Source organism: Mesoplodon bidens (genome assembly GCF_964165515.1).
Source record: "Mesoplodon bidens genome assembly, chromosome: 4".
NCBI lineage: Eukaryota > Metazoa > Chordata > Mammalia > Artiodactyla > Ziphiidae > Mesoplodon > Mesoplodon bidens.
Genome location: NC_138160.1, coordinates 103542259 through 103563166, shown reverse-complemented (window position 1 = coordinate 103563166; position 20908 = coordinate 103542259). Strand labels below are relative to the sequence as shown.

The window sequence follows — 20908 nt, the reverse complement described above, 5'->3', positions numbered from 1 at the left end:
TAAGTTGGGCACTTATAATAGGAATGGATAAAAACAAGCAAAGACAATTATTTACTCCCACTCAAGAGCATTCCCCAAAGTTGAACCAAGAGATAAAAAAACTTAATTAACCTTCATTGAGTCATTTAATAATGAAAGAGTTCAGTTTTTTGTGAATTAAAAAAATCAGTGATCATAGCATCACCTATATACATCTAAAAGAAAAAGTTTCTTCCTATTAAAATGCTTTTAAAAGATCCCTAATATGTTTACATACCCAAATAATCTGTTACTAATACTTCACAAGGAATATCATTTTATTACTGTAATCACAAAATCATCATTTCCGTACAGGAATGTATAAGTGAACATTAATCAGTGCACTGATAATTCACTTCATAAAGAGGGCGAACACACTACAGAACATATTGTAAAGAAAAAAATATTGTAAAATTTTCTGGCCTTGCAGTGCACTTTTTAGTGCAAGTATTTAAGACACAATAGTGTTCAATTCAGCAAAGTATTGCAGAACATCATGCCACAGTCCACTTAATTCAAAGAGGGTCAGGACATGCAGCTTGTAATAAAATGTCAGAATATATATTTATAAAAAACCACATGTAATTCATAAAATATATAGTGGTTTATTTAGATGGTTTTAGATGATTTCACTATGGAATTCTGCATAACTGGAACAAGCATCCAAGATCTTCTTAACAGGAATAATCTTCTTGCTAGGCAATGGCTTTGGCCTCAGGTAGAAATGCCTCCCAGTATTTTATCAGCTGTGGATGATAACAAAAAATAAAAGACATTCTCATAATCCTTTTGTCGTTTATATAATATATCCTGTGAAGCATTTAAAAAAAAATCTATACAAATAGCTAACAATGATTAACATTTACTAAAGTCTGGTTCTTAAAGGGATCATCTAAATTCCCTTATATTAAGTCTGTCAATATAATTCATATATAAATTATTTTAAAATATTAATTACTCCTGGGTAATTTTAGTTTTTGATGTAAGAAAAAAAATTTTTTAAATACCGAAAAACTTAAGATTTCTTTAATTTATGAATTGTATATATAGAAACAGTTTGTTAGTATAAGTTAAATAAGATTACCTTAAATAATAGAACTGCAATGAGCTTTTCCAATATAAAGTGATAACATCTCCTAATTCAGAGGATATTCACATTTTATGTTATTGCTAGCCAAAAACAATGAGAAAAGGAGGAAGAAAAGAAAATATCCAAGCAAGAATGGGAAAAGAGACTGGAAGGAATTAGCTGCCAGTCTTTCCTGGATAGTCCAGAGTCCAGAGAACAGAATAGACTGACATATAAACTAACATTAAGTTTAAAACAATTCCTTTACGAACAAGCTTATATAATCTATCTATCTATATATATATTTTACAGATAGTTGCTTTATTTATTCATTAAAAAATTTTTTTTTAATTTATTTTATTTTTGGCTGTGCTGGGTCTTTGCTCTGTGCGCGGGCCGTCTCCAGTTGCTGCGAGTGGGGCCACTCTTTGTTGCGGTGCGTGGGCCTCTCGTTGCCGTGGTTTCTCTTGTTGCGGAGCACGGGCTCTAGGTGCACAGGCTTTAGCAGCTGTGGCTCACAGGCCCCAGAGTGCAGGCTCAGCAGCTGTGGTGCACAGGCCCAGTTGCTCCCGCAGCACGTGGGATCTTCCTGGACCAGGGCTCGAACCCATGCCCCTTCCATTGGCAGGCGGATTCTTAACCACTGCTTCACCAGGGAAGCCCCTGATTTCTTTTTATATTTAAAGAATCTGACTTTATGAACTAAGTTTTTAAAATCAAAAACAAATATAATTTGAAGATATAATGTTATCACCTAATTTAAAAATTTAATCTATTGATATTATATAGTTTAAAAAGAACTGGAGGAAAAAATCCTTCTATTCAAGATATTAAATAATTTGATTACTCAAGTTTATATTAAAATACACAGGAACAAACCTCTGATATTATCTTGTTACAGACTTTTCTTTAATGTAACATTAAAATCCATGGTTTTCTCTATTTAAGGAGACAAATGCCACTAGTGGTATACAATCAACACCAAACCCACACAAACTAAAGGAAAAATCAAAACAATATTTTTTTAAAAACCTTTAAAATTTAGTTTTTAGTTTAAGTTCTATCTGGTATGGAAGAGAAGAACTTACTACAAGAATGTACTCAAACAGCTATGATCAATAGGGAAGTAAAACTGGGAAGACTGAGAAAAAGGGAAAAGTAGTCCAAAGTGTTTCTCATAGTCTAAAACTGGGAAAAGTATATCTCTCCCAGAGGTTACCAGTAGGGGCAAAAAGGACCTGAGAATTTCCAATTACTTTTACTACCATTCTTCCTTTGCTGTCTTTGGTTTTCTCTACTCCATTTATTACTTCTCAAGTAAAGCTCATTTCATTGATTATCATCTTTAAAATAAAAAAGCGTACCAAAAACAAATTCTAGAAGAAGTTTTTAAGTTATAAAAAATTACCTTACCTGTTGTTGTGTTTGTACTAATGATTCTAAGTACTTGATAATAACAGTTTTAAAATCTTTCACTCGTTGTTTCTGTTAAAGTACAATACATGGGAAAAAAAAGGTCCATTAGTACAAAACCAAATTTGATTTTACCATGATACTGTGGCAAAATGTGACCAAGTTGTTAAGAAAAGTGTGAAATTATTATACTTGCCTCAAATCTTCCCACTTCTTTTCGAATTGTTTTAGAGATCTGTTCAAAATCTCTTTCTCCTTGTTGCACTTTTGCCTCCCACTGACAAAAACAAACAAAAAGGTACATATTTTTTAATCTTGTCTGGGAAAAATTTATAGAACTAGCTGTCATGACCACTCATTTGATTTGTAATGCAGTGCCTAAAAATCCTGAAAGCTCAATATTGGCAAAGCCCAGTTTGGCATCATTCAGACTTGTATGTAACTTTCCAGTAGTGGAAATGCACATCAGCTTAATTTCCATTAATATTTTACTGTCAGACTTACGATTAGGATATTCTAGTGCTTAATGAATTACAGTCTCCACACCTTAATTTAGATGAAAAGATTTTGAGTATAAAATTCACTATCAAATAATTTAGCAGTGTTAGAGCGTAATTTTCTCATTTCTTTATATACCTTTAAATTATTTCAAAATATATCAATAATACTGGCTAATTTCAAGAATACATGTTCATCACAATTTATATGCCCATGGAAATAATTAGAAAAATTATATATGACAAACATTTAAAAAACATTTTTGTAATGGTGAAATGTACAGATTAAAAAAAAATTGTGCAATTATGGTCTACTGAACACCTATCGGTAAACATTAAATTCACTACAGAAACAATAAACGTTGTGATTAGTGACCAATGGAACAGCTAAAATAAAATAAATGAAGACTTAAGCAATGAAATTATATTTTCCCACTATGTAACCAAAACACTGGTACATACTCTTCAAAGAGCAGGTACATTTACTTTAAGTAATATAAAGGTTGTCCTACCTCTTCAATTTCCTTATTGAAGCATGGCAAAAAAAGTATAAATTATAATAAACTTATACAAATTTACTAAAATACCATATATAATACATATATATGGGGGACAATGTCACCTGGACAGCTACATGTGGGACAAGTCTATCTCTAAAACCAATTTTAGACACAAAATAAGTAATAATCTGAAATCAAATTAACCATCTCAAAAGAAATGTGTGATCATTAATTCAAGGTTAATTTAAATCTTTTCCTTGTATGCTTCTTTATCCATTCCATAATTATGTGAAAGTAACAAAGGGATCTGGAGATTTTAATGATGATCAAAATGTTAAAGTAATTATAAAACAGTTCATAAGTTATGAAAAAATAGCTAAGTGTTGAATGGTTCAGAAAAAAATTTATGAAAAATTATGCATATATGAATGAGTCATGGAAAATTTGGGTAAAGAGATAAATAAAGCATTTTGTATTAATCACCTCTCTTATTTCATTTTTAGCTTGCTGTATTTTATCTGGTTTGTTAGCAACCATCATTTTTGCTTCAGTTTCACGTTTTTTGAGCAAAGTAATTTGAGCATCTTCCCATTTCTGCCAGCACTTCATTCGATGGTCAAATACACCCTGTAAGTGAATAACATAATATTACTACTGGGAATGAACACTGAAATACTTTCAAAATACTAAAAGTGCTATAGTACTAAAAACAATAAAACCAAGTACTTATATACTACTCTAATATAATGAGATATTGAAAATAAACATGCCAATATCAAAGAAAATACAGGTCCATATTCATTTGCTTAAAAACAAAAACCCGGTAATTGGATGAAATATAAGAGCTCAGAATAAAAAAACAAAAAACAGGGCTTCCCTGGTGGCGCAGTGGTTTAGAGTCCGCCTGGCGATGCAGGGGACACGGGTTTGTGCCCCGGTCCGGGAAGATTCCACATGCCGCGGAGCGGCTGGGCCCGTGAGCCATGGCCACTGAGCCTGCGCGTCTGGAGCCTGTGCTCCGCAATGGGAGAGACCACAACAGTGAGAGGCCCGCGTACCGCAAAAAAAACAAAAACAAAAAAAAGCAAAACTGCATATAAAATCCATTTCACTAGCCTTTAGGATTTTTTTCTTATTTTTAGTTCCCAGACAAGGGGGATCAAACCCATGCCCCCTGCACTGGGAGTGCAGAATCTTAACCAATGGACAACCAGGGAAGTCCCACGTTTAGGGTTTAAAATGTGGCTTATAATAAGATTTCTAACAGAGTTTTATGCTTTGAAGAAAGATTTAATAGGAAAATGCTGGTGTCATATTTACAATTGAAAGTTTTCCTACTAAAATATCAAAAGCAGATTTAAGTGTTGGAAATATGCCAAAAAATTAAAAATAGGAAATGTTAAAAGCCATAAGATAACAAAGTAAAGTAAAAATGTGGTGGAAGAGATTACCAATAGCGAATAAAAGAAAAGGCAAAACAATGTAAAGATATAACAAAATGCGGGGGGTGGGGGCAGAGATAGTCCTCTACAAGATAAAAAGCGCAAATGGATATATGTACCTAGTATGCAGAATTAAACGAAGACATAGACAAAAAGACCGTAGCAGAACAATTCAACCAACTCCATGACTTCTTTCAAGGAGTTTGGTAGAGCAAGAGCAAGTGAATGGAGGAAAGAAATGAAATATGAATGTAAGACAGTAATTAGAAATTTCATTAAAAAAAAACTGATGGACAGACTGGAATACAATAATCCCTTTTCTAGCTTGATGTTGGGGATATATTCATTTTTTTTTAGTATTTATTAATTGAACAAATGAAGCAAGCATTAATAACATGGGTGAAACAGAGTTATTTTCATTTATTCCAAATAGAGAGCTTTTGGATCAAGAAACAGTAAATTAATACACACTGTTATAGGAACCTGATGAAGAAGAAAGCACATAGATAGTGTATTTTCAAGATGTAGGCTTTGGAACAAATCAAATTTGGATTCAAATACTAGTTTTGTCACTGTATGATCTTGGGGAAATTCATTTAATTTCTATAACCCACAGTTCTTCCAAATATAAAAGAGTGAAATGAGATCTAGATTTGTGGACTAGGAATAAAATGAAAAGTATATAGCATGCATGGTGACTTAACCTAGGGGATGTTTAATAATTAGTAAGGACTATTATGGATTACTTCTAGTTAACATACACATATAAATGTAGTTGATTAACTCTTAGATTTCTACCAGAAGTGTAAATAATAACTTAAGTAACAGGAAAAAACCATAATTGGACTCTATTTACAGCATACAGCATATTTTGAAAATGTGGGCAAGAATATTAAAAACTCCACATCCAGAGTTCTTAAAGACCGTACACATTTTAATTAGCCAGGACAAGAGACATCCTAGGCAAACTGGTAAGTTAAACGCACTCTATAGGCATTTAAATACATTTTACTAGATTTGTCATCTCATATAATTTCTCTTCTCTCAGTAATCTTACTGTTCTCTTTGCTTTTTTTATGTTTAAAAGACTACATTCTCCTTAAAACATTTCTCATTATGAATTGATTTTGCTTCAGCTAAATTAATTTGGGCCAAAATCACAAAAGTAATACATCTAGCACAAATACATTCAAAAAGTCACTATCATTTAAAACAAATAAACAATCCCTGGGCCTCACCCGCTACACATACACAAATTTTAAAAGTAATTTAAGACTTTAGGCCTAGTTTTCCTTTAAAGGAACACGGCCATATCAGTTCTTCATTTATAAATTCCTCTGTTCAATAACAATTTGATTATTTAAAATATGTACCAATACAGTGCAACGGCGAACCGAAATGCCCTTTAATTTCAATATTTGCTTAAGTTCTTAGTATATATCAACTGGTCTTTTCAGTGATACACCAACTTAAACTAATTTGTTCTCTGCCCGGTTTATTATCTCATCATATTCCAGAAATCACATGTTCACTGTGGTACAGATATAGGAGCTATGGTAAAGGCAAAGCTACTAAAGTCAGGTTATTTTAGATAAAAAAATTAATCTTAACTCCATAAGAATTAACTTTTTCTTCATTTGGTTTCCTACCCTTGTAACACCAGAATATAAAAGAAAAAAAGAATCAGAACCATACCTGATCTTCTAAAATGCTATCTTTTTTTCTTTCCCATTGGGGTATAGCTGTTTTACAATGTTGTGCTGGTTTCTACTGTATAGCGAAGTGGAGTTCCCTGAGCTATACAGCAGGTTCTCATTATTTATCTATTTTATACATATTAGTGTATATATGTCAATCCCAAAATATCAAATCATAACTTAATGTATGCCTCTCCATGTCAAGATACTAATCCACTCTGGTACAACCAGTTTCTTCTACAAGAGGGATACATTTACACTGATGATTCACTTTAGACATCCCCCAGCCCCCGCTAATTTATGGTACGTAATTGTATGCAAGCTCATCTAGGTTAGACAAGGTTGCAGTTGTGGAGCAGTTTTCCTGGCCAACCAGGAAATTTGACGCTGCAATTTTAATTAATATCATATTCTAATTCAGTGAATCTGAAAGTATGCTGCCTAGATTCCTGGAGTCCTGAAAGGATGCTGATTACTTACAGCCAAACGATGAAGATGTTAAACTCCTTAGGGAATCCATCTACTGGTTTTAAAAAAAATTATTTTATATATTTTATAAATCTGCATTCCCTGTAAGAATTCCTTATGAAGATTCTAGTGCTATAAACATTCAAAGCTATTACCCTCAATCCCTGACCCTACTCTAGTGGCTCACAGAAGGCCAATACATGAAAATGCATCTAACGAGTTTACCACTTAATACACGTGAGCTAACTAACTGTATTACCCAAAATATAGAGTCCCAGATGTCAGAGCCTGTACAAAAGAGGGAAACAGGAGTTCCCTGGCTACAGGGCCAGGCTTGGGCAGTATTCTGAGTGGATGAACTTCATCACCTTCTTTAAGGCCCCAATTTCTCATGTTCTCATTACCCCTACTTTGGCCCTAAATTCTAATTCTCAAAGTACTCCTAGTTTCAAACTTACCATCATTTTAAAAAGTACTCTCAATATGGATAAAAGAAAGAGCTAAGTATTGAATAGTATTAAACAGGTATTAGAAATCAGTAAGACAAAAAATAAAAATGGGCATAAACATAAACAATTCATAGAAAAAAGAAATGCAAATGGCTTATCATTTGTAAAGATGCTTAAATTCACAATAACTAAAGAAATTAAAATTTACACACACACAAAAAAAACCATCATTGGGTGGGAGAAGAAGCAACACATATATTGGTGTGGGAGTATAAAGAGGTATAACCTCTTCAGACAGTAATATGGCAATGTTTATTGAAATTTAAACTTCATATACCCTTTGGCCAAGTAATTCTACTTCTAGGAATTTTATGCCCAAAGAATTATTATCAAAATACTTAATATTTAATATTGGACTCATCAAATAATTCAAGGTCCATCTATATACTAAATGATGGAATATGATACAACCATTTAAAAGAATGAAACACATATTTACGTAAGTTGATAAAGAGACCTTTTTAAAATAGAGTGGGTAAAAAAAGCAGGCAAAGAATCGTGTATATAGTATGTGCCTTTTTGAAGAAGGAAGGAAGAGATGAAGGGAGGGAGAAGGGGGCTGAGAAAAAGAAACACAGAAAGAAAGAAGGAAAGAAAAACAAAGAGAAAATTAGCTTCATAAATGTGCACAGCTAATTCTGTAAAGACATCTAACAGAATTTCACCAAGGGAAGAAAAACTAGAGGTTTTAGTAAAAAGAAATTTTACCTTTTAGGGCTGTTAGAATTATTCTGTGCATGTATTACTCTTTCAAATACAAATGAATTAGTTTAAAATAAAAAACAAACAAAAAATAAAGACCATAAAAAATGCCTTGTCATCTTACTCCATAATTTCTCAACTCCTTTATGAAGTTGACCTGGGCTAGGTTTCAGTAGAAAATCAATCTGAAAGAGCTTAATTCATCTTAAGGTATAACTTGACCATAGCTCTTTAACTCTTCTTTTAGTCAATGAATCACTAATTCAGTATCTCCCAAAGTGTGTTGCATATATATAAAAATATATTAAGTGGAAAAGAATTCCTGTTCATATGAATTTGGAAGCCTCTGGATTAAATAAAGTTAAATGTCTTTTTTTACTGCTAGACAGTCCTAAGCTTTTTAAATGCACTCTGAATCTGCAAGACAGGGATACTGCACACATTATCTCCAAAACTCAGCTGACTGTGGCACATCTTTCGGTGTCAGTGTTATGTAGAAAACATTCTGGGAAACATTAATATAACTGTAATTTCATGGAATGTAAAAAAACAGTAAGAAGGTAGAGGCAGTATGAGAAAAGCTGTTTTTGAGGGATGAGCATCCAACACACAGGGAGGCCAACCCTGTCAGGGAGTCTTGTCCCAGGTTAGCTCTTCTCAGCAGGTACTACTTCTCACAGACACTGCCTAGTGTCCCTTTTTGAACCCACAGGTTTTTTGCAGGTGTTATACTTTTTAATAATGGCTCTCATGCTAGTGGGAGCTCTGGAATGAGGTGAGAGCAGGTGAGAAACAAGAACCATTATCTGGTTCTTGAAACCAGAAACTGAATTTCTGTATATCACAAGTTGCCTATATAAAATGAACTGGTAACTATCTATATTAATATATTTAAATAGGTGAAAAGAAAAATTAACTGCCAGGAATATAAAGAGTAACATCTAACAACATAAATGTCCAACAACAGAGGAATAGATAAAGAAGATGTGGAATATTACTCAGCCATAAAATAATGCCATTTGCAGCAACATGGATGGACCTAGAGATGGCCATTCTGAGTGAAGTAAGTCAGACACAGAAAGACAAATATCATATGATATCGCTTATATGTGGAATCTAAAAAAAAAGGGTACAAATGAACTTATTTACAAAACAGCAGTAGAGTCAATGGATGTAGCAAACAAACTTACAGTTACCAGGGGATAAGGGAGTGGAGGGATAATCTGGGAGATTGGGAGTGACATATACACACTACTATATATAAAATAGATAAGTAGTAAGAACCTGCTGTATAGTACAGGGAACTCTACTCAATACTCTGTATTGGCCTATATGGGAAACGAATCTAAAAAAGAAAAGAGTGGATATAAGTACATGTATAATGGATTCATTTTGCTGTTCACCTGAAACTAACACAACATTGTAAATCAGCTACACTCCAATAAAAACTGAAAGAGTAACACCTAAGAATAAACACAAATAAAATTGGTAGTGTAGACAAACTAAACCTAAGAAAGCACCACTCTGAAATGCTAAGAACCCTCTAGTAATAACTGTCATCATTAACCTGAGAACAGAATCGTCTATAATATGCAATGCATCAATGTTCTGATTATAAATACTAATTTAACTTTCTAGATGTTTGAATCCAAGGTAAACTTCCAGTTCTCCCCTACTCCATGAGAACTAATGTTCCTAACAGTAATTCAAAGACACCATAAGATCTTAAAAAGTATATTCCAAAACATGTAACATAAAATAACAGTCAGTTCAGTTTCATTATCTGAATATTGGAGTTATCTATAAAATACTAATTTTCATTAGTTAATGGAATTACTTTCTTAACCATTCAGAAACTTAAGACTGTTCATCCTTAAATATTACCACTAGATAACACAATTTTTTATCTAATCTAGTCCTATCTTGTCTATAATTAGATGGTGACATATACACAGAACGTTTGCTTATAGTCCAAATTCATGCCAAAGCCACCATTAAACATATTCGTGCAATAATCAGTTCTAGTTTTTTCCTGCTTCTTATTATAACTTTACTTATGACAACAGAATCCAGTGGGTAGTTTCAGCTTATGCTAGAAGGAGTAAACAAATGCTATCAGTTAGCTGCAAACTTCTATATATAAATATATAAGTAAGTGTGTAATGGTTTTATTTTATTTGGCATCCTTAGATCTCTTAAAAACATCAATTCTGTCTATTGTACTGTCTAAGTCAGAGGGGAAGAGAATATTAAGCTATGAATAATCATCTTGAAGCCATTTTATACTTACTAGTATGTAATTTACACACTTAAATGCATGCCTAATAGGATACCATATTCTTCTTATAAGCAAAACACTGAAGTATGAAGAAGTCAAGGAAGATTACAAAATAAGGCTTACTTTCACTGCAGCAATAAGACGAATGTAGTCACTAAGTAGTTCTGAAAACATATAAAAGTCAGCAAAAGCTTGTTCTTGATGTAACTGGTCTATCTTTTCCTCAACCTCTGCAAGCTGAGACAAAGCTCTAGACAGTGCAGTATGATCTTCAGAATTACCTAACATGGCGGCACTTTTAGCAAAGGCAGCTGTGTTGGCTGAAAGTTCTGAAATAAAAAAGTATGCACTTTTAGTGTTCACTAGTGAAATTTTTCAATATTGCATTGATTTTTTACTGTCGTTCTAAATTTTATCTATTCACAAGCTGCTCAAATATTTCAAAATAATTAACATGCAACAATCAGTCATTAAAATGCCTTGGGCATATAAATGTTAACTGCTCAGAGCACTACTGAAAATTTAGAAGACCCCTGCCTATATTCCCAGGGGATGAACTATGTTTAATAATATAATAATCTCCCTTCCCTTTCTCCCCTAAAGTGCTGTTTCTCTGTCTAGTCCTAAAAAAAGACAAAAAATATATTTTTCATATGGAAAGCACTGGGAACACTCACAATTGATTTATACTACATTATTTGGCCTTTAAACATTTATTATTGAAAATAATGTCTACAATTTTTGATAAGAATATCATTTAGCTCACAGGAGGAAAGCAAAGTAAAATTGTACATGCAATTCACATAAATCTTATTCTTTTCTTCTTTGTGTGCAACAATGCATAGTGAAATATTATGAATTTCTGTAAAGATTTTTCAATGTGATTATTTCAGATACATCAAATAAAGAAAAACAGATGTCAAGGACTAACAATTATATTGTTTGGATTGCTCTGTTGCTCTGCATTACGTAAAGTTCTCTTAAAGAACCATAAAATGTTCCCTAAGAGAAAGAATACAAATAGCAAAACCTGTTATAAGTTACTTTCAATAAATAATAAGTGTACCAGTAGATTTTCTGTAATTATTTTTTTGCAATGTATTGCTGGGAATGGCACATACTAAATTATTTATTAGGTGTTTTAGAGAGATGATTGTAAAAGCCATGTATTCTTCAAAAATAAAACCAAAAACCTCACCATGGAATAAAAAAATTACGACTAAAATTTTCTATGAATTTTTAACACCCCCTCCAGGTTTTTAAATATGGTGTTTGAAAAATGAAGAAAATACTCCAGAGTTCTCTATGAAATACAGGTACAAAACTAACATTTTAAAGAAAAATTTCATCATTCATTTTTGAATTTCATTCCTTAATTATATAAGTTACCAATAAGACATCTTCATTCATTCATTAAATATGTTTAACAAAGAGTTAATCAATCAGTTTTAATCCAAAATTCAAAATATACTTTTACAAGTTCAAGATTTTTCTCCTTCTAAACTAGAAGTTACATAAAATGGAACAGAAAACATTAAATAACAAAGTTGAAACAGAAAACATCCTCTTTAAAATGTTCATTTTTAGTAAAATTTAAATAGAATATCTGAATTAACTTACAGCGTTAAACATATAAATAACAAGACAAACAAACCTTTTCTATGACAGACCAAGGCTTCAACACTGGCATGAAGTTTCCTAAGTTGCTGATCCAGATTTTCAAATTGCTGCTGCTTTTCTTCGAACCACTAAGAAAAAAATGAAAAATGGAGCTAATTTAGCCAGAACAAACCACTGTAAATTAGGTTACCAATAAATAGCAAGCTACATACCTTGTTTTAAAGCAACAAATTAACCATGTATAACCATGGTGGTCAACTGACGTGCTGAGAACTAAACTCAATAAGCAAATTAATATCCTATTTTCTACTTGTACAGCTTTAAAATGCAATTGTTGGGCTCATTAATTCATCTCATTATTCAAGTCAAAAAATCAGCTCTTACAGCATCCGATTCATTCATCTTGATTGTCATTTTGTTGACAGCGTCGGCAGCCTTGTTCACCATCCTCAATATTCCTGCTCCACTCAGAGCCTGTGTATTAACTGCTCTAGGCAGCTGGAATTGAATGACAAATAAGGGCAAACAAACCGGTTAAAAGCCTGGAGGTTTAACTGGCCACAGAAGGGACTGCCCCCACACACAGCCCCGAAAAAGAAAAAAGAAAAAAGAAAAAAAGGAGGTTGTATTTTTTTCACTCTCATACATTTCAACAGTGAGATCTAATTTCTCAAATACACTACTTCTCAAAGGAAAACTTTAAAAATAGACTTTCCACTTGTTTTTCTTCCGCACGTTTACATTTAGATGGAACAACACTCTGTTTGTCAAAATATATTAAGAAATTGCCAAGCACTTTAACACTGGCCACCTGTTTGCTAGCCGAACTAAACTGTTTATAAGGAAAAAAGAAAGTCTTGAGAAAAATCTCCTTATGCTTAGTTAGGACTGTGTGATTTTGAATTTTTTAACAATTCTGGGGTTCAAGTAAATTTAAAAACAAATCTCAAATGGTAACAATTAGAGGATAAAATGTGCCAAATATAAAGAGCAGCATGGTTATAATTAAAGCTCTTTCCCATCATAAATTTGCACTTCAAAACCATAATAAGACTATTAGAATGTAGACACACAAACACACATTATTCAACTATCTCTAAAATGAGGTCTGAATAAACTTATTTCAACACAATGCCTAAGCAACAACTTAGGGCATTCAGAATTAGACTATTTATAAGCCATTCTTTTCAATCTGGTTTTAATTTTTCAAGAAAGGGAATGATCATCCTACAATTATCAATGCAAAGAAGATATTTTGCTAGTAATTTAAAGTAATTAAAGCTAATTAAAGCACTAAGCAAAAAAAAAAATCTTTGCTTTATTCCATCTATTAATGCAACTGTTTACTGAACACCTATTCTTATACAAATTATTACACTGATAATCATAAATGAGAACATTTACATATAAAAATTTAAAGTAGAAATAATACCTCTGAACTTTCCAAGAACTGCCTTAAATCAGGATCCTGTAGTAAAGTCGGATGCTTTACTGTTCTTTGAAGATACCTAGATTTAAGAATAAAATGCTCCTTTATTTATCAGTACCATCTTATTTTAAATCTTATTTCAACAAAATAAAAATTAAAAAATAAAAAAAAGATGTCCTGTTTGCCTCCTATCATATCAGTTTGCCTTCACTCTAATTATGTAGAATCTTATAGTAATTTAATGATTAAAAAGCTTTTTGTTCATCTTTTGAAAATTCATAATTATGTAAAAAGAGACATGGTGGGGGTGGGGGTAGGAATGGGGAGAGGTTAAATAACTTACCAAACTTCTCACTGCGAAGTATTAGAGTTATAAAAGGGTATAAAGGTAAGTTTATCAAATAATGCTATCTTTCGGTGGGTCAGTATGTTTCCAGTTATTACTATATATATTCTAGTATATATACTATATATAGTATATATACTATATATTACTATATAGTCCAGTCAAACTTTTTTTTTTTTAATTGTCATCATTACCAAAATGGAGAACAGCCTACCAATTTCTTTTTCCTTGGCAGCAGATTTTAATTATCAAGTAAGTTTTGGTCCTTATTTGACAAGGACTAAATTTTCTTCAATATTTTTATTTTTAAGGTTCTGATATTTTTGATAAATGTCTTCCTTATATGATACCACATAAAATAAAAAGGAAAGAGAAACATCATTATTAAATCACTATTAGCCTAACTTTAGTAATTTTCCGTTACTAGAAAAGGTACAGCCCTGACATTCATAATAAATTACCAATCTTTCATTAAAAAAAAAGGTTCACTATTTGATGATCATTGATTACTTATCTAATCCCATTTTTAAAAAATTGCTCTTTCCCCAGATTAATAACATGCAGTAATATTTCAGTTATAATATTCTGCCTAACAGTTAATATACCTTTATTTCTGCAGCATAAATGTAGTCAGTGATGACTTCTATCTCTTTACAAGATTATAAAGTATGCCTAAATAGTTTCTAAAAAAAGTGATAATCTTTTCTAAAGTCAAACACTACATATAATGGTTAAAATGACTAATCGCTGCTTAAATGTTAACTTCTGTTTTTGTATATTTAAATAAAATACACACCATATTAAACTTCACTTTAAGTCAAGAGCCCACACAAGAAGTCATTATAACAGAAACAGAGCATTTAATAGATATGTACAATGCAATCTACACTGTGGTTTTAAAAAGTATTTGCAGCTTACTTTATAAAGGTAAAAAAGAGATGCAGTAGGAACACTAATCCTGTAAGTTTAAGAAATGTTGGTATTTTCCCACTGGAATTTTACAATTTTAACACTGAAGTTCTCCAGTACTACTCTAGGTGAGTTATTTAGTTACTTAGACTGTGTACTGCTTAAAGCAGTTTGCGTAAGTTGTTCATCTGAGCGCACACAACAACAGCTGATAAATAGCAAGCACTCAGATGTTCATAAAATGAACAAGCAGGAAGACAAAACATCTAGTACCCAAACCTTTAAGAAATATTCTAATATTTCAACCTAAATGGAAATACCTAACACTATTTATATTCTAAAATAGCTTTTTAAAGTGAGTTCTGCAGAATACTAGTCTCAGACTGGTTCTACAATCAAGAAAGTTTGAAATGTATTACATACATATTCCTTTCTTTAAGACTTATAATGAACAGCAGCATATTAAATGCTGTGAGAAGTACTGCAGGAAAAAAACCTGGTTTAACTTTGTTACACCCTACATTTATAAACCTCAACTGACAACAGATTTCCTTTTTTCACCCTACCACATACTAGCAATCTGAGGAATCCATTTTGGAAAATGATATTCTAGAAAAAGAGATGGTAAAACTTTTCTTCTTAAGGGTTACATGAAAATAAAGAGCAATGAACCATTAAAAAAAGGTATTAAACTTACATAATATTAAAATTAAGAAACATGAAATGGATTTTAAATTGATGACTATTTGTAAATAGTCATCAATTCAGAATTAAGGTCAGAGAGGGTTGTAGATATATAAAGGAAGGATACAGAACAAAAAGGAAAAGAATGTAAGAAAAATACATGAAAAGAGGTATGGAGAGAAGCAGAAACACTGAAGGAAGACAGAAGTGGAAGATGCAATGGAACTGATGAAAGATAAGTATCAGATTCAACAAGAGGTGGTCAGTAGTTGTTCCTGAGATTTGTGCTAAGGAAAAGTTATTGGTACATTTAGAATCACTTAGGGCTTTCAAATTCCTACTTACCAAAACAAAATAAAGCAGGTTATACAAAATGCTTGAGAGGAACAGAGTTAAAGATATTTCTCTCGCTTAAGACTCAGACATGTGTGCTAAGAATGAGAGAATAGACAGGTAGAAAGAGCCTGGGTCTTTGATGACATTCATTTGTACATTCAACATTTATTGAGCATTTACTACACATCAGTTACTGTTCTGAGTACTCAGAATGTACCAGTGAACAAAAGAGAACAAGATTCCTTCTCTAGTGGAGGTTTAATTTAATTAATTTATTTTTTAAGTGATTTATTTACTACTTATTTATTTACTTTATTTTTGGCTGCTTTGGGTCTTAGTTGCAGCACGCAGGTTCTTCGTTGAGGCATGCGGGATCCTTTGTTGCGGCGCATGGGCTTCTCTCTAGTTGTGGCGCGCAGGCTGCAGGGCACGTGGGCTCAGTAGTTGTGGCATGTGGGTTCCAGAGCGCGTGGGCTCTGTAGTTTGTGGCACGTGGGCTCTCTCTAGTTGAGGCACATGAGCTCAGTAGTTGTGGCACGTGCGCTTAGTTGCCCTGTGGCGTGTGGGACCTCAGTTCCCTGACCAGGGACTGAACCCATGTCCCCTGCATTATAAGGTGGATTCTTTACCACTGGACCACCAGGGAAGTCCCTGGAGCTTTTAGTTAACAGAAGATGGACAATAAGTCATAAACATAAAAATTATGTAGTATGTGATAAGGTGGCAAATGCTGTGGAAAAATGAAAGGACAAGTGGAGAAAGGACAAGTAAATGGGATCAAGGGTGTAAGGTGTGGTTGATGGCGATGTAAACAGAATAGGTCAGAATGAAACCAATAATCAAAATAGGCTTCACTGGCAAGGTGACATCTGAATGTCTGAATTTGAAAGAGGTAAGGGAATTAGGTACGCAGATACCTGGGAACAAAAGCTTTCTAGGCAGTGGGGACAGGGTAGCGGGTAGAACCCTAAGGTGGGAAGATGCCTGGGATCTTTGAGGAGCAGCAAAAAGGTGAGTGTGGCCTAGAGCAAAGTGATCAAGGAGGACAGAAGATCAAGTAGGTAACTGATAGGAGATCAAGTAGGTAACAGAGTGAGCAGCAGTGCAAGTCATGTAAGAATTTATAGGTCATTATAAGGACTCTGGCTTTTATTGACTGAAACTGGGTGGGTGGACGAATAGGAGTGGGAAGATGATCTGATTCATGATTTAAAAGGATGACCCTGGCTGCTATATTAGAAAAAAGAGTAGAGGTACAAGGATGGAAACAAGGAGACCAATGAGGAGTCTACCGCAGTTAATTCAGACATTTGGACTAGTAGTGGACGGGTGAAAAAATGGTTGTCCAGATATCAGAAGGAAGCAATAGGATTTCCTGATGGATTTGATAATACTAAACATCTGCCTACCTCCACACTTCCTGATATGAACGAACGGATTAATCAACCGACACTAACTGTTTAGGCTTTGCCAGTTGGGTTTTCAGGTGCTTGTTATGATACACTTACCTTTTAGAGAAAAGGAACAATGAATTTAAGTTAAATAACTTGTCCAAGGCCTCACAGATACTGTGTAGTGTGTAATGGAGTGCAGGCTTCAACAGAGAAAGGATTCTAAAACCCTACACACTGTATAATGCTACTTTACATTTTTTAGTTTATATTTACAGAAGAGTATCCTTACTATAAAATAAATTCAATATGCTTGTAGGTAAGATATGAAGCACTCTTAAGAGAATCAAGTGAGTGATCTTTGGGATACTTAAAAGTAATTTCTGCTTACTTTACTGAGTGTGGCACAGGGAAATTACTTAGGTTCTTAACCACTCCCTTTCTCTTCCCATATTTCAATACCAGATGTTTATCCTTTTGTTCAAGATAGTTATCTGGATTCTCTAAGTTGTACAAACAAATAAATATGTAAATGAATACCAGAGTGTGAACAAAGAACTACTTCCTTGACCCGCCAGATACAACTAGGTTATATATCCACAAATATGCCTATTCTAATGTTTAAATTTTAAGAAATGCCACAGAAAAATCACTTGAGAAAAATCATTCCAGTTCCTTTGTTTCTGTATCTTTACACTTATATTTTCTTTAGTTATCTTTTCTAATGCAAAATGAACTCACAGTACACTGTTTCCTCCCCCCACCCCACTACTGCAAATTCCACTAAGGTAGTATTTAAGTAACATTTATCAGTAAGAAACTATCTTCACATATGCACTAGGTCAAGCTTCAATATTTCCTTAAAACTCTCCTCAGTGTTACACAGTGAATGAAGATATGGTTTAAGTACTATGCAATGCATTCAAGTTAAAAGAAAGGTGAATGTAGAACCAAATTATATGCCCTTGGTACAATATATCTTCATTAAGTTCCTTATCAAGAATGCCATCCAAAATATTTCAAATTTACTCACAGAAAAATAGGACTGGAAAGGCTTCTCAAAAGGTCATGGTTATACTTTCAGGAAGGACTAAGCAAAATCAAGGCAGCACATTATCTACCTTTACTCTTAAAAACACTCATTCTATGACCTCTTTCACAAGAGAATCAATTTTAATGCCTAAATTGAACTTCTTTCGATGCAATTTAAATCCTTTTCCTGAGTAACTGCTGAGTCTCATAGACATAATCTTATCTTTTAAGTCTTTAAGATTTTAAGCTGCACACTAGCTTTTCTTATTGCAAATTGTTCAAACCTGACTTTACTGTGGTATTTTCTTAAAATTGAAACAATTTATTACTAAAACCCAGAAATACACTGTCTCAAACAGTTTTACAAAATAATTTGTACCCTATAGATATATATACTATTTCCTAAAGTCTGTCCTATCTATGCCAACCACTGATTTTAAGCCAAGAGAGAAAATAAGACAGAGAACAAATAAGCAAATTCAATTAAAATAACAAACAAAAACTATGAAATTAGAAAATGTATTAAGTCCAGGTAATTACCAACTTATGTACAATAAATTGGGCTTTAAGATAGTTTTGAACTTGTTTTCTCACATTTTCAGCATAGCAAGGAAAAAATGTTAAGATTCTGGGAGTGGGATTCCTCCCATCCATTTCCCATTTAGTCGGCCACAATGAACACAAGTCTTCAAAGCCATAGGAAATGTGTCAGGTCAAGAAGTCTAAAGCAAGGCACAGCATATATATCTATCAGCCTTTAACTATACAGTTAACTCGAGCAATGACTAATACTTCTGTACACTCAAGTCAAAATCAATTATAAAGAATTGAAGGAGGGAGCACAAACCTAATTTTTCATTGTATTTAATAACATTTCAGTATCACCAAGTAATAATTCAAAGGAAATAATTCCGATGAAAATAGGTATTACTTTGTTAGACTACTAATGAGAATAAAAATGGAACAAGTATACAGTACTGTGTTTCTGAATGAATCAATTTTCTTAATAAAAGCTTATAGCACTTAATAAGAGTAATCAAGTGGTACTTTGAGAATTTTAATACTTAAAATATACTTGTGCCATTTAATGGAATTAGACTTATATTACTGAAGTAAAACCGTTAGAGTAATAAAACACAGCTGATTAGAATTACCTTTCAAGAGCTGCTCTTCGTTTTTCTACAAATTCTGTGGACGATGAATCTTCTTTACCCACTTTGACCTTGGTCATGCCTTTGAAAAAATTGAAAGACTCATGATTTTCTATTACTGAGAAACATTCTTTTATAATCATTTCTGCATAATTTAAAATGTATTTTAAATTTGAACTTGACAAAAAAGCTCCTAAAATTATAACTAATATCATAGTTTTGAGAAATTAACATCTGTACTTGGCAAGCACTTATAATGTAAGTTTTAAAAGAGTACAGCTAAAGCAGAGGTTGAGCTGTGTCTGTAGTTTTCTAACCTATAACTGTTTGGACTCTTTATCTGACATACATTAAACTCTTGGTAAGTTAAAATGTGTTTGCATTTCAATATGCATAACGGAGTTCAAATTAGTAAATTTAAGCACATCTGATATTTTCATCTCTTATGAGCAATAATTAACGTTCTTTACTTTGGGGACTAGAAAAATAAAAATAAGTGTAATCCAATAATATGCTAAGTATTTCCTCTGTTGCAGATTCTAAGAACATGTTCTTGTTCATTTATCATAGCTGGTTTTATAAGTTTGAAATAATGAGCTCTTTCACAGAGACATTTAGAACTCTTCAAATTTAGAGAATAAAAATCATGCTAATCATTTCTGTATTAGCAATTTCAACTTTAACACTACTATCAGACTGCAGATTTTTCTTCTTTTCCCTGTTCTTTTTACTTTCAAAATTCGATTCTGCAGAAATGAAGTAATGACATATGTACAATATAGATGAACCTTAAAAATATTATGCTACGTTGACAGAAGCTTGTCACAAAGGACCATGTATTATATGATTCCCTGTTTTTTGAAATGTCCAGAATTGGAAAATCAATAGAGAAAGAAAGCATATTAGTGACTGCCTAGGACTGGGGGTGGATGAGGAAATTAGAGGATGATGGCTAAGGGGTAATAGAAATATTCTAAAACTGACTGTGGTGAGGTATGCACAAGTCTAAATATATGAAAAGCTAATAATGAATTATACACTTTAAATGGATGAATTGTATGGCATATGAATTATGTCTCAATAAAGCCATTTAAAAATAGATCATGTAAAACCATGTAATTTTTATTCAGGTTGGTACACCTGATGAAAAACGATATATCACCTATGAATGTTTTAACGTAATTCCTCTGAAATACAATAGTTTGAAAAGGAAAACTCATTCAAACACTTAAAATTACCTACCTTGAGTGGACTACTAGGTGTGGGATGTTATTTCACATATTCTGTTTTTGTGAAAGAAAACCTTACCACTATATAATTTTTTGCTTTTTTTTAATTCTGTGATCTTCTTTCTGCTCATGCTACTTCCTAGAGGTAAGTAACCATTATGCACCACTGCAGTAAATAAAAACTTACT

At 32.7% G+C, this 20908-nt stretch overlaps 1 protein-coding gene across 1 annotated transcript in view; it reads right to left on the bottom strand.

The window, feature by feature from the left end:
• Positions 1-278: 278 nt before the first annotated feature.
• Positions 279-20908, bottom strand: part of SNX2 (sorting nexin 2) — a 56061-nt gene continuing 35431 nt past the window's right edge. The window contains exons 7-15 of the mRNA XM_081231563.1: positions 19495-19573; positions 13646-13721; positions 12598-12711; positions 12248-12341; positions 10717-10922; positions 3981-4124; positions 2697-2777; positions 2501-2572; positions 279-764 (exon numbers count right to left, since the gene is read on the bottom strand). Of these exons, the coding sequence (XP_081087689.1) occupies positions 714-764; positions 2501-2572; positions 2697-2777; positions 3981-4124; positions 10717-10922; positions 12248-12341; positions 12598-12711; positions 13646-13721; positions 19495-19573 (917 nt within the window). The 3' untranslated portion in view covers positions 279-713. The remainder of the gene's footprint in view (positions 765-2500; positions 2573-2696; positions 2778-3980; positions 4125-10716; positions 10923-12247; positions 12342-12597; positions 12712-13645; positions 13722-19494; positions 19574-20908) is intronic.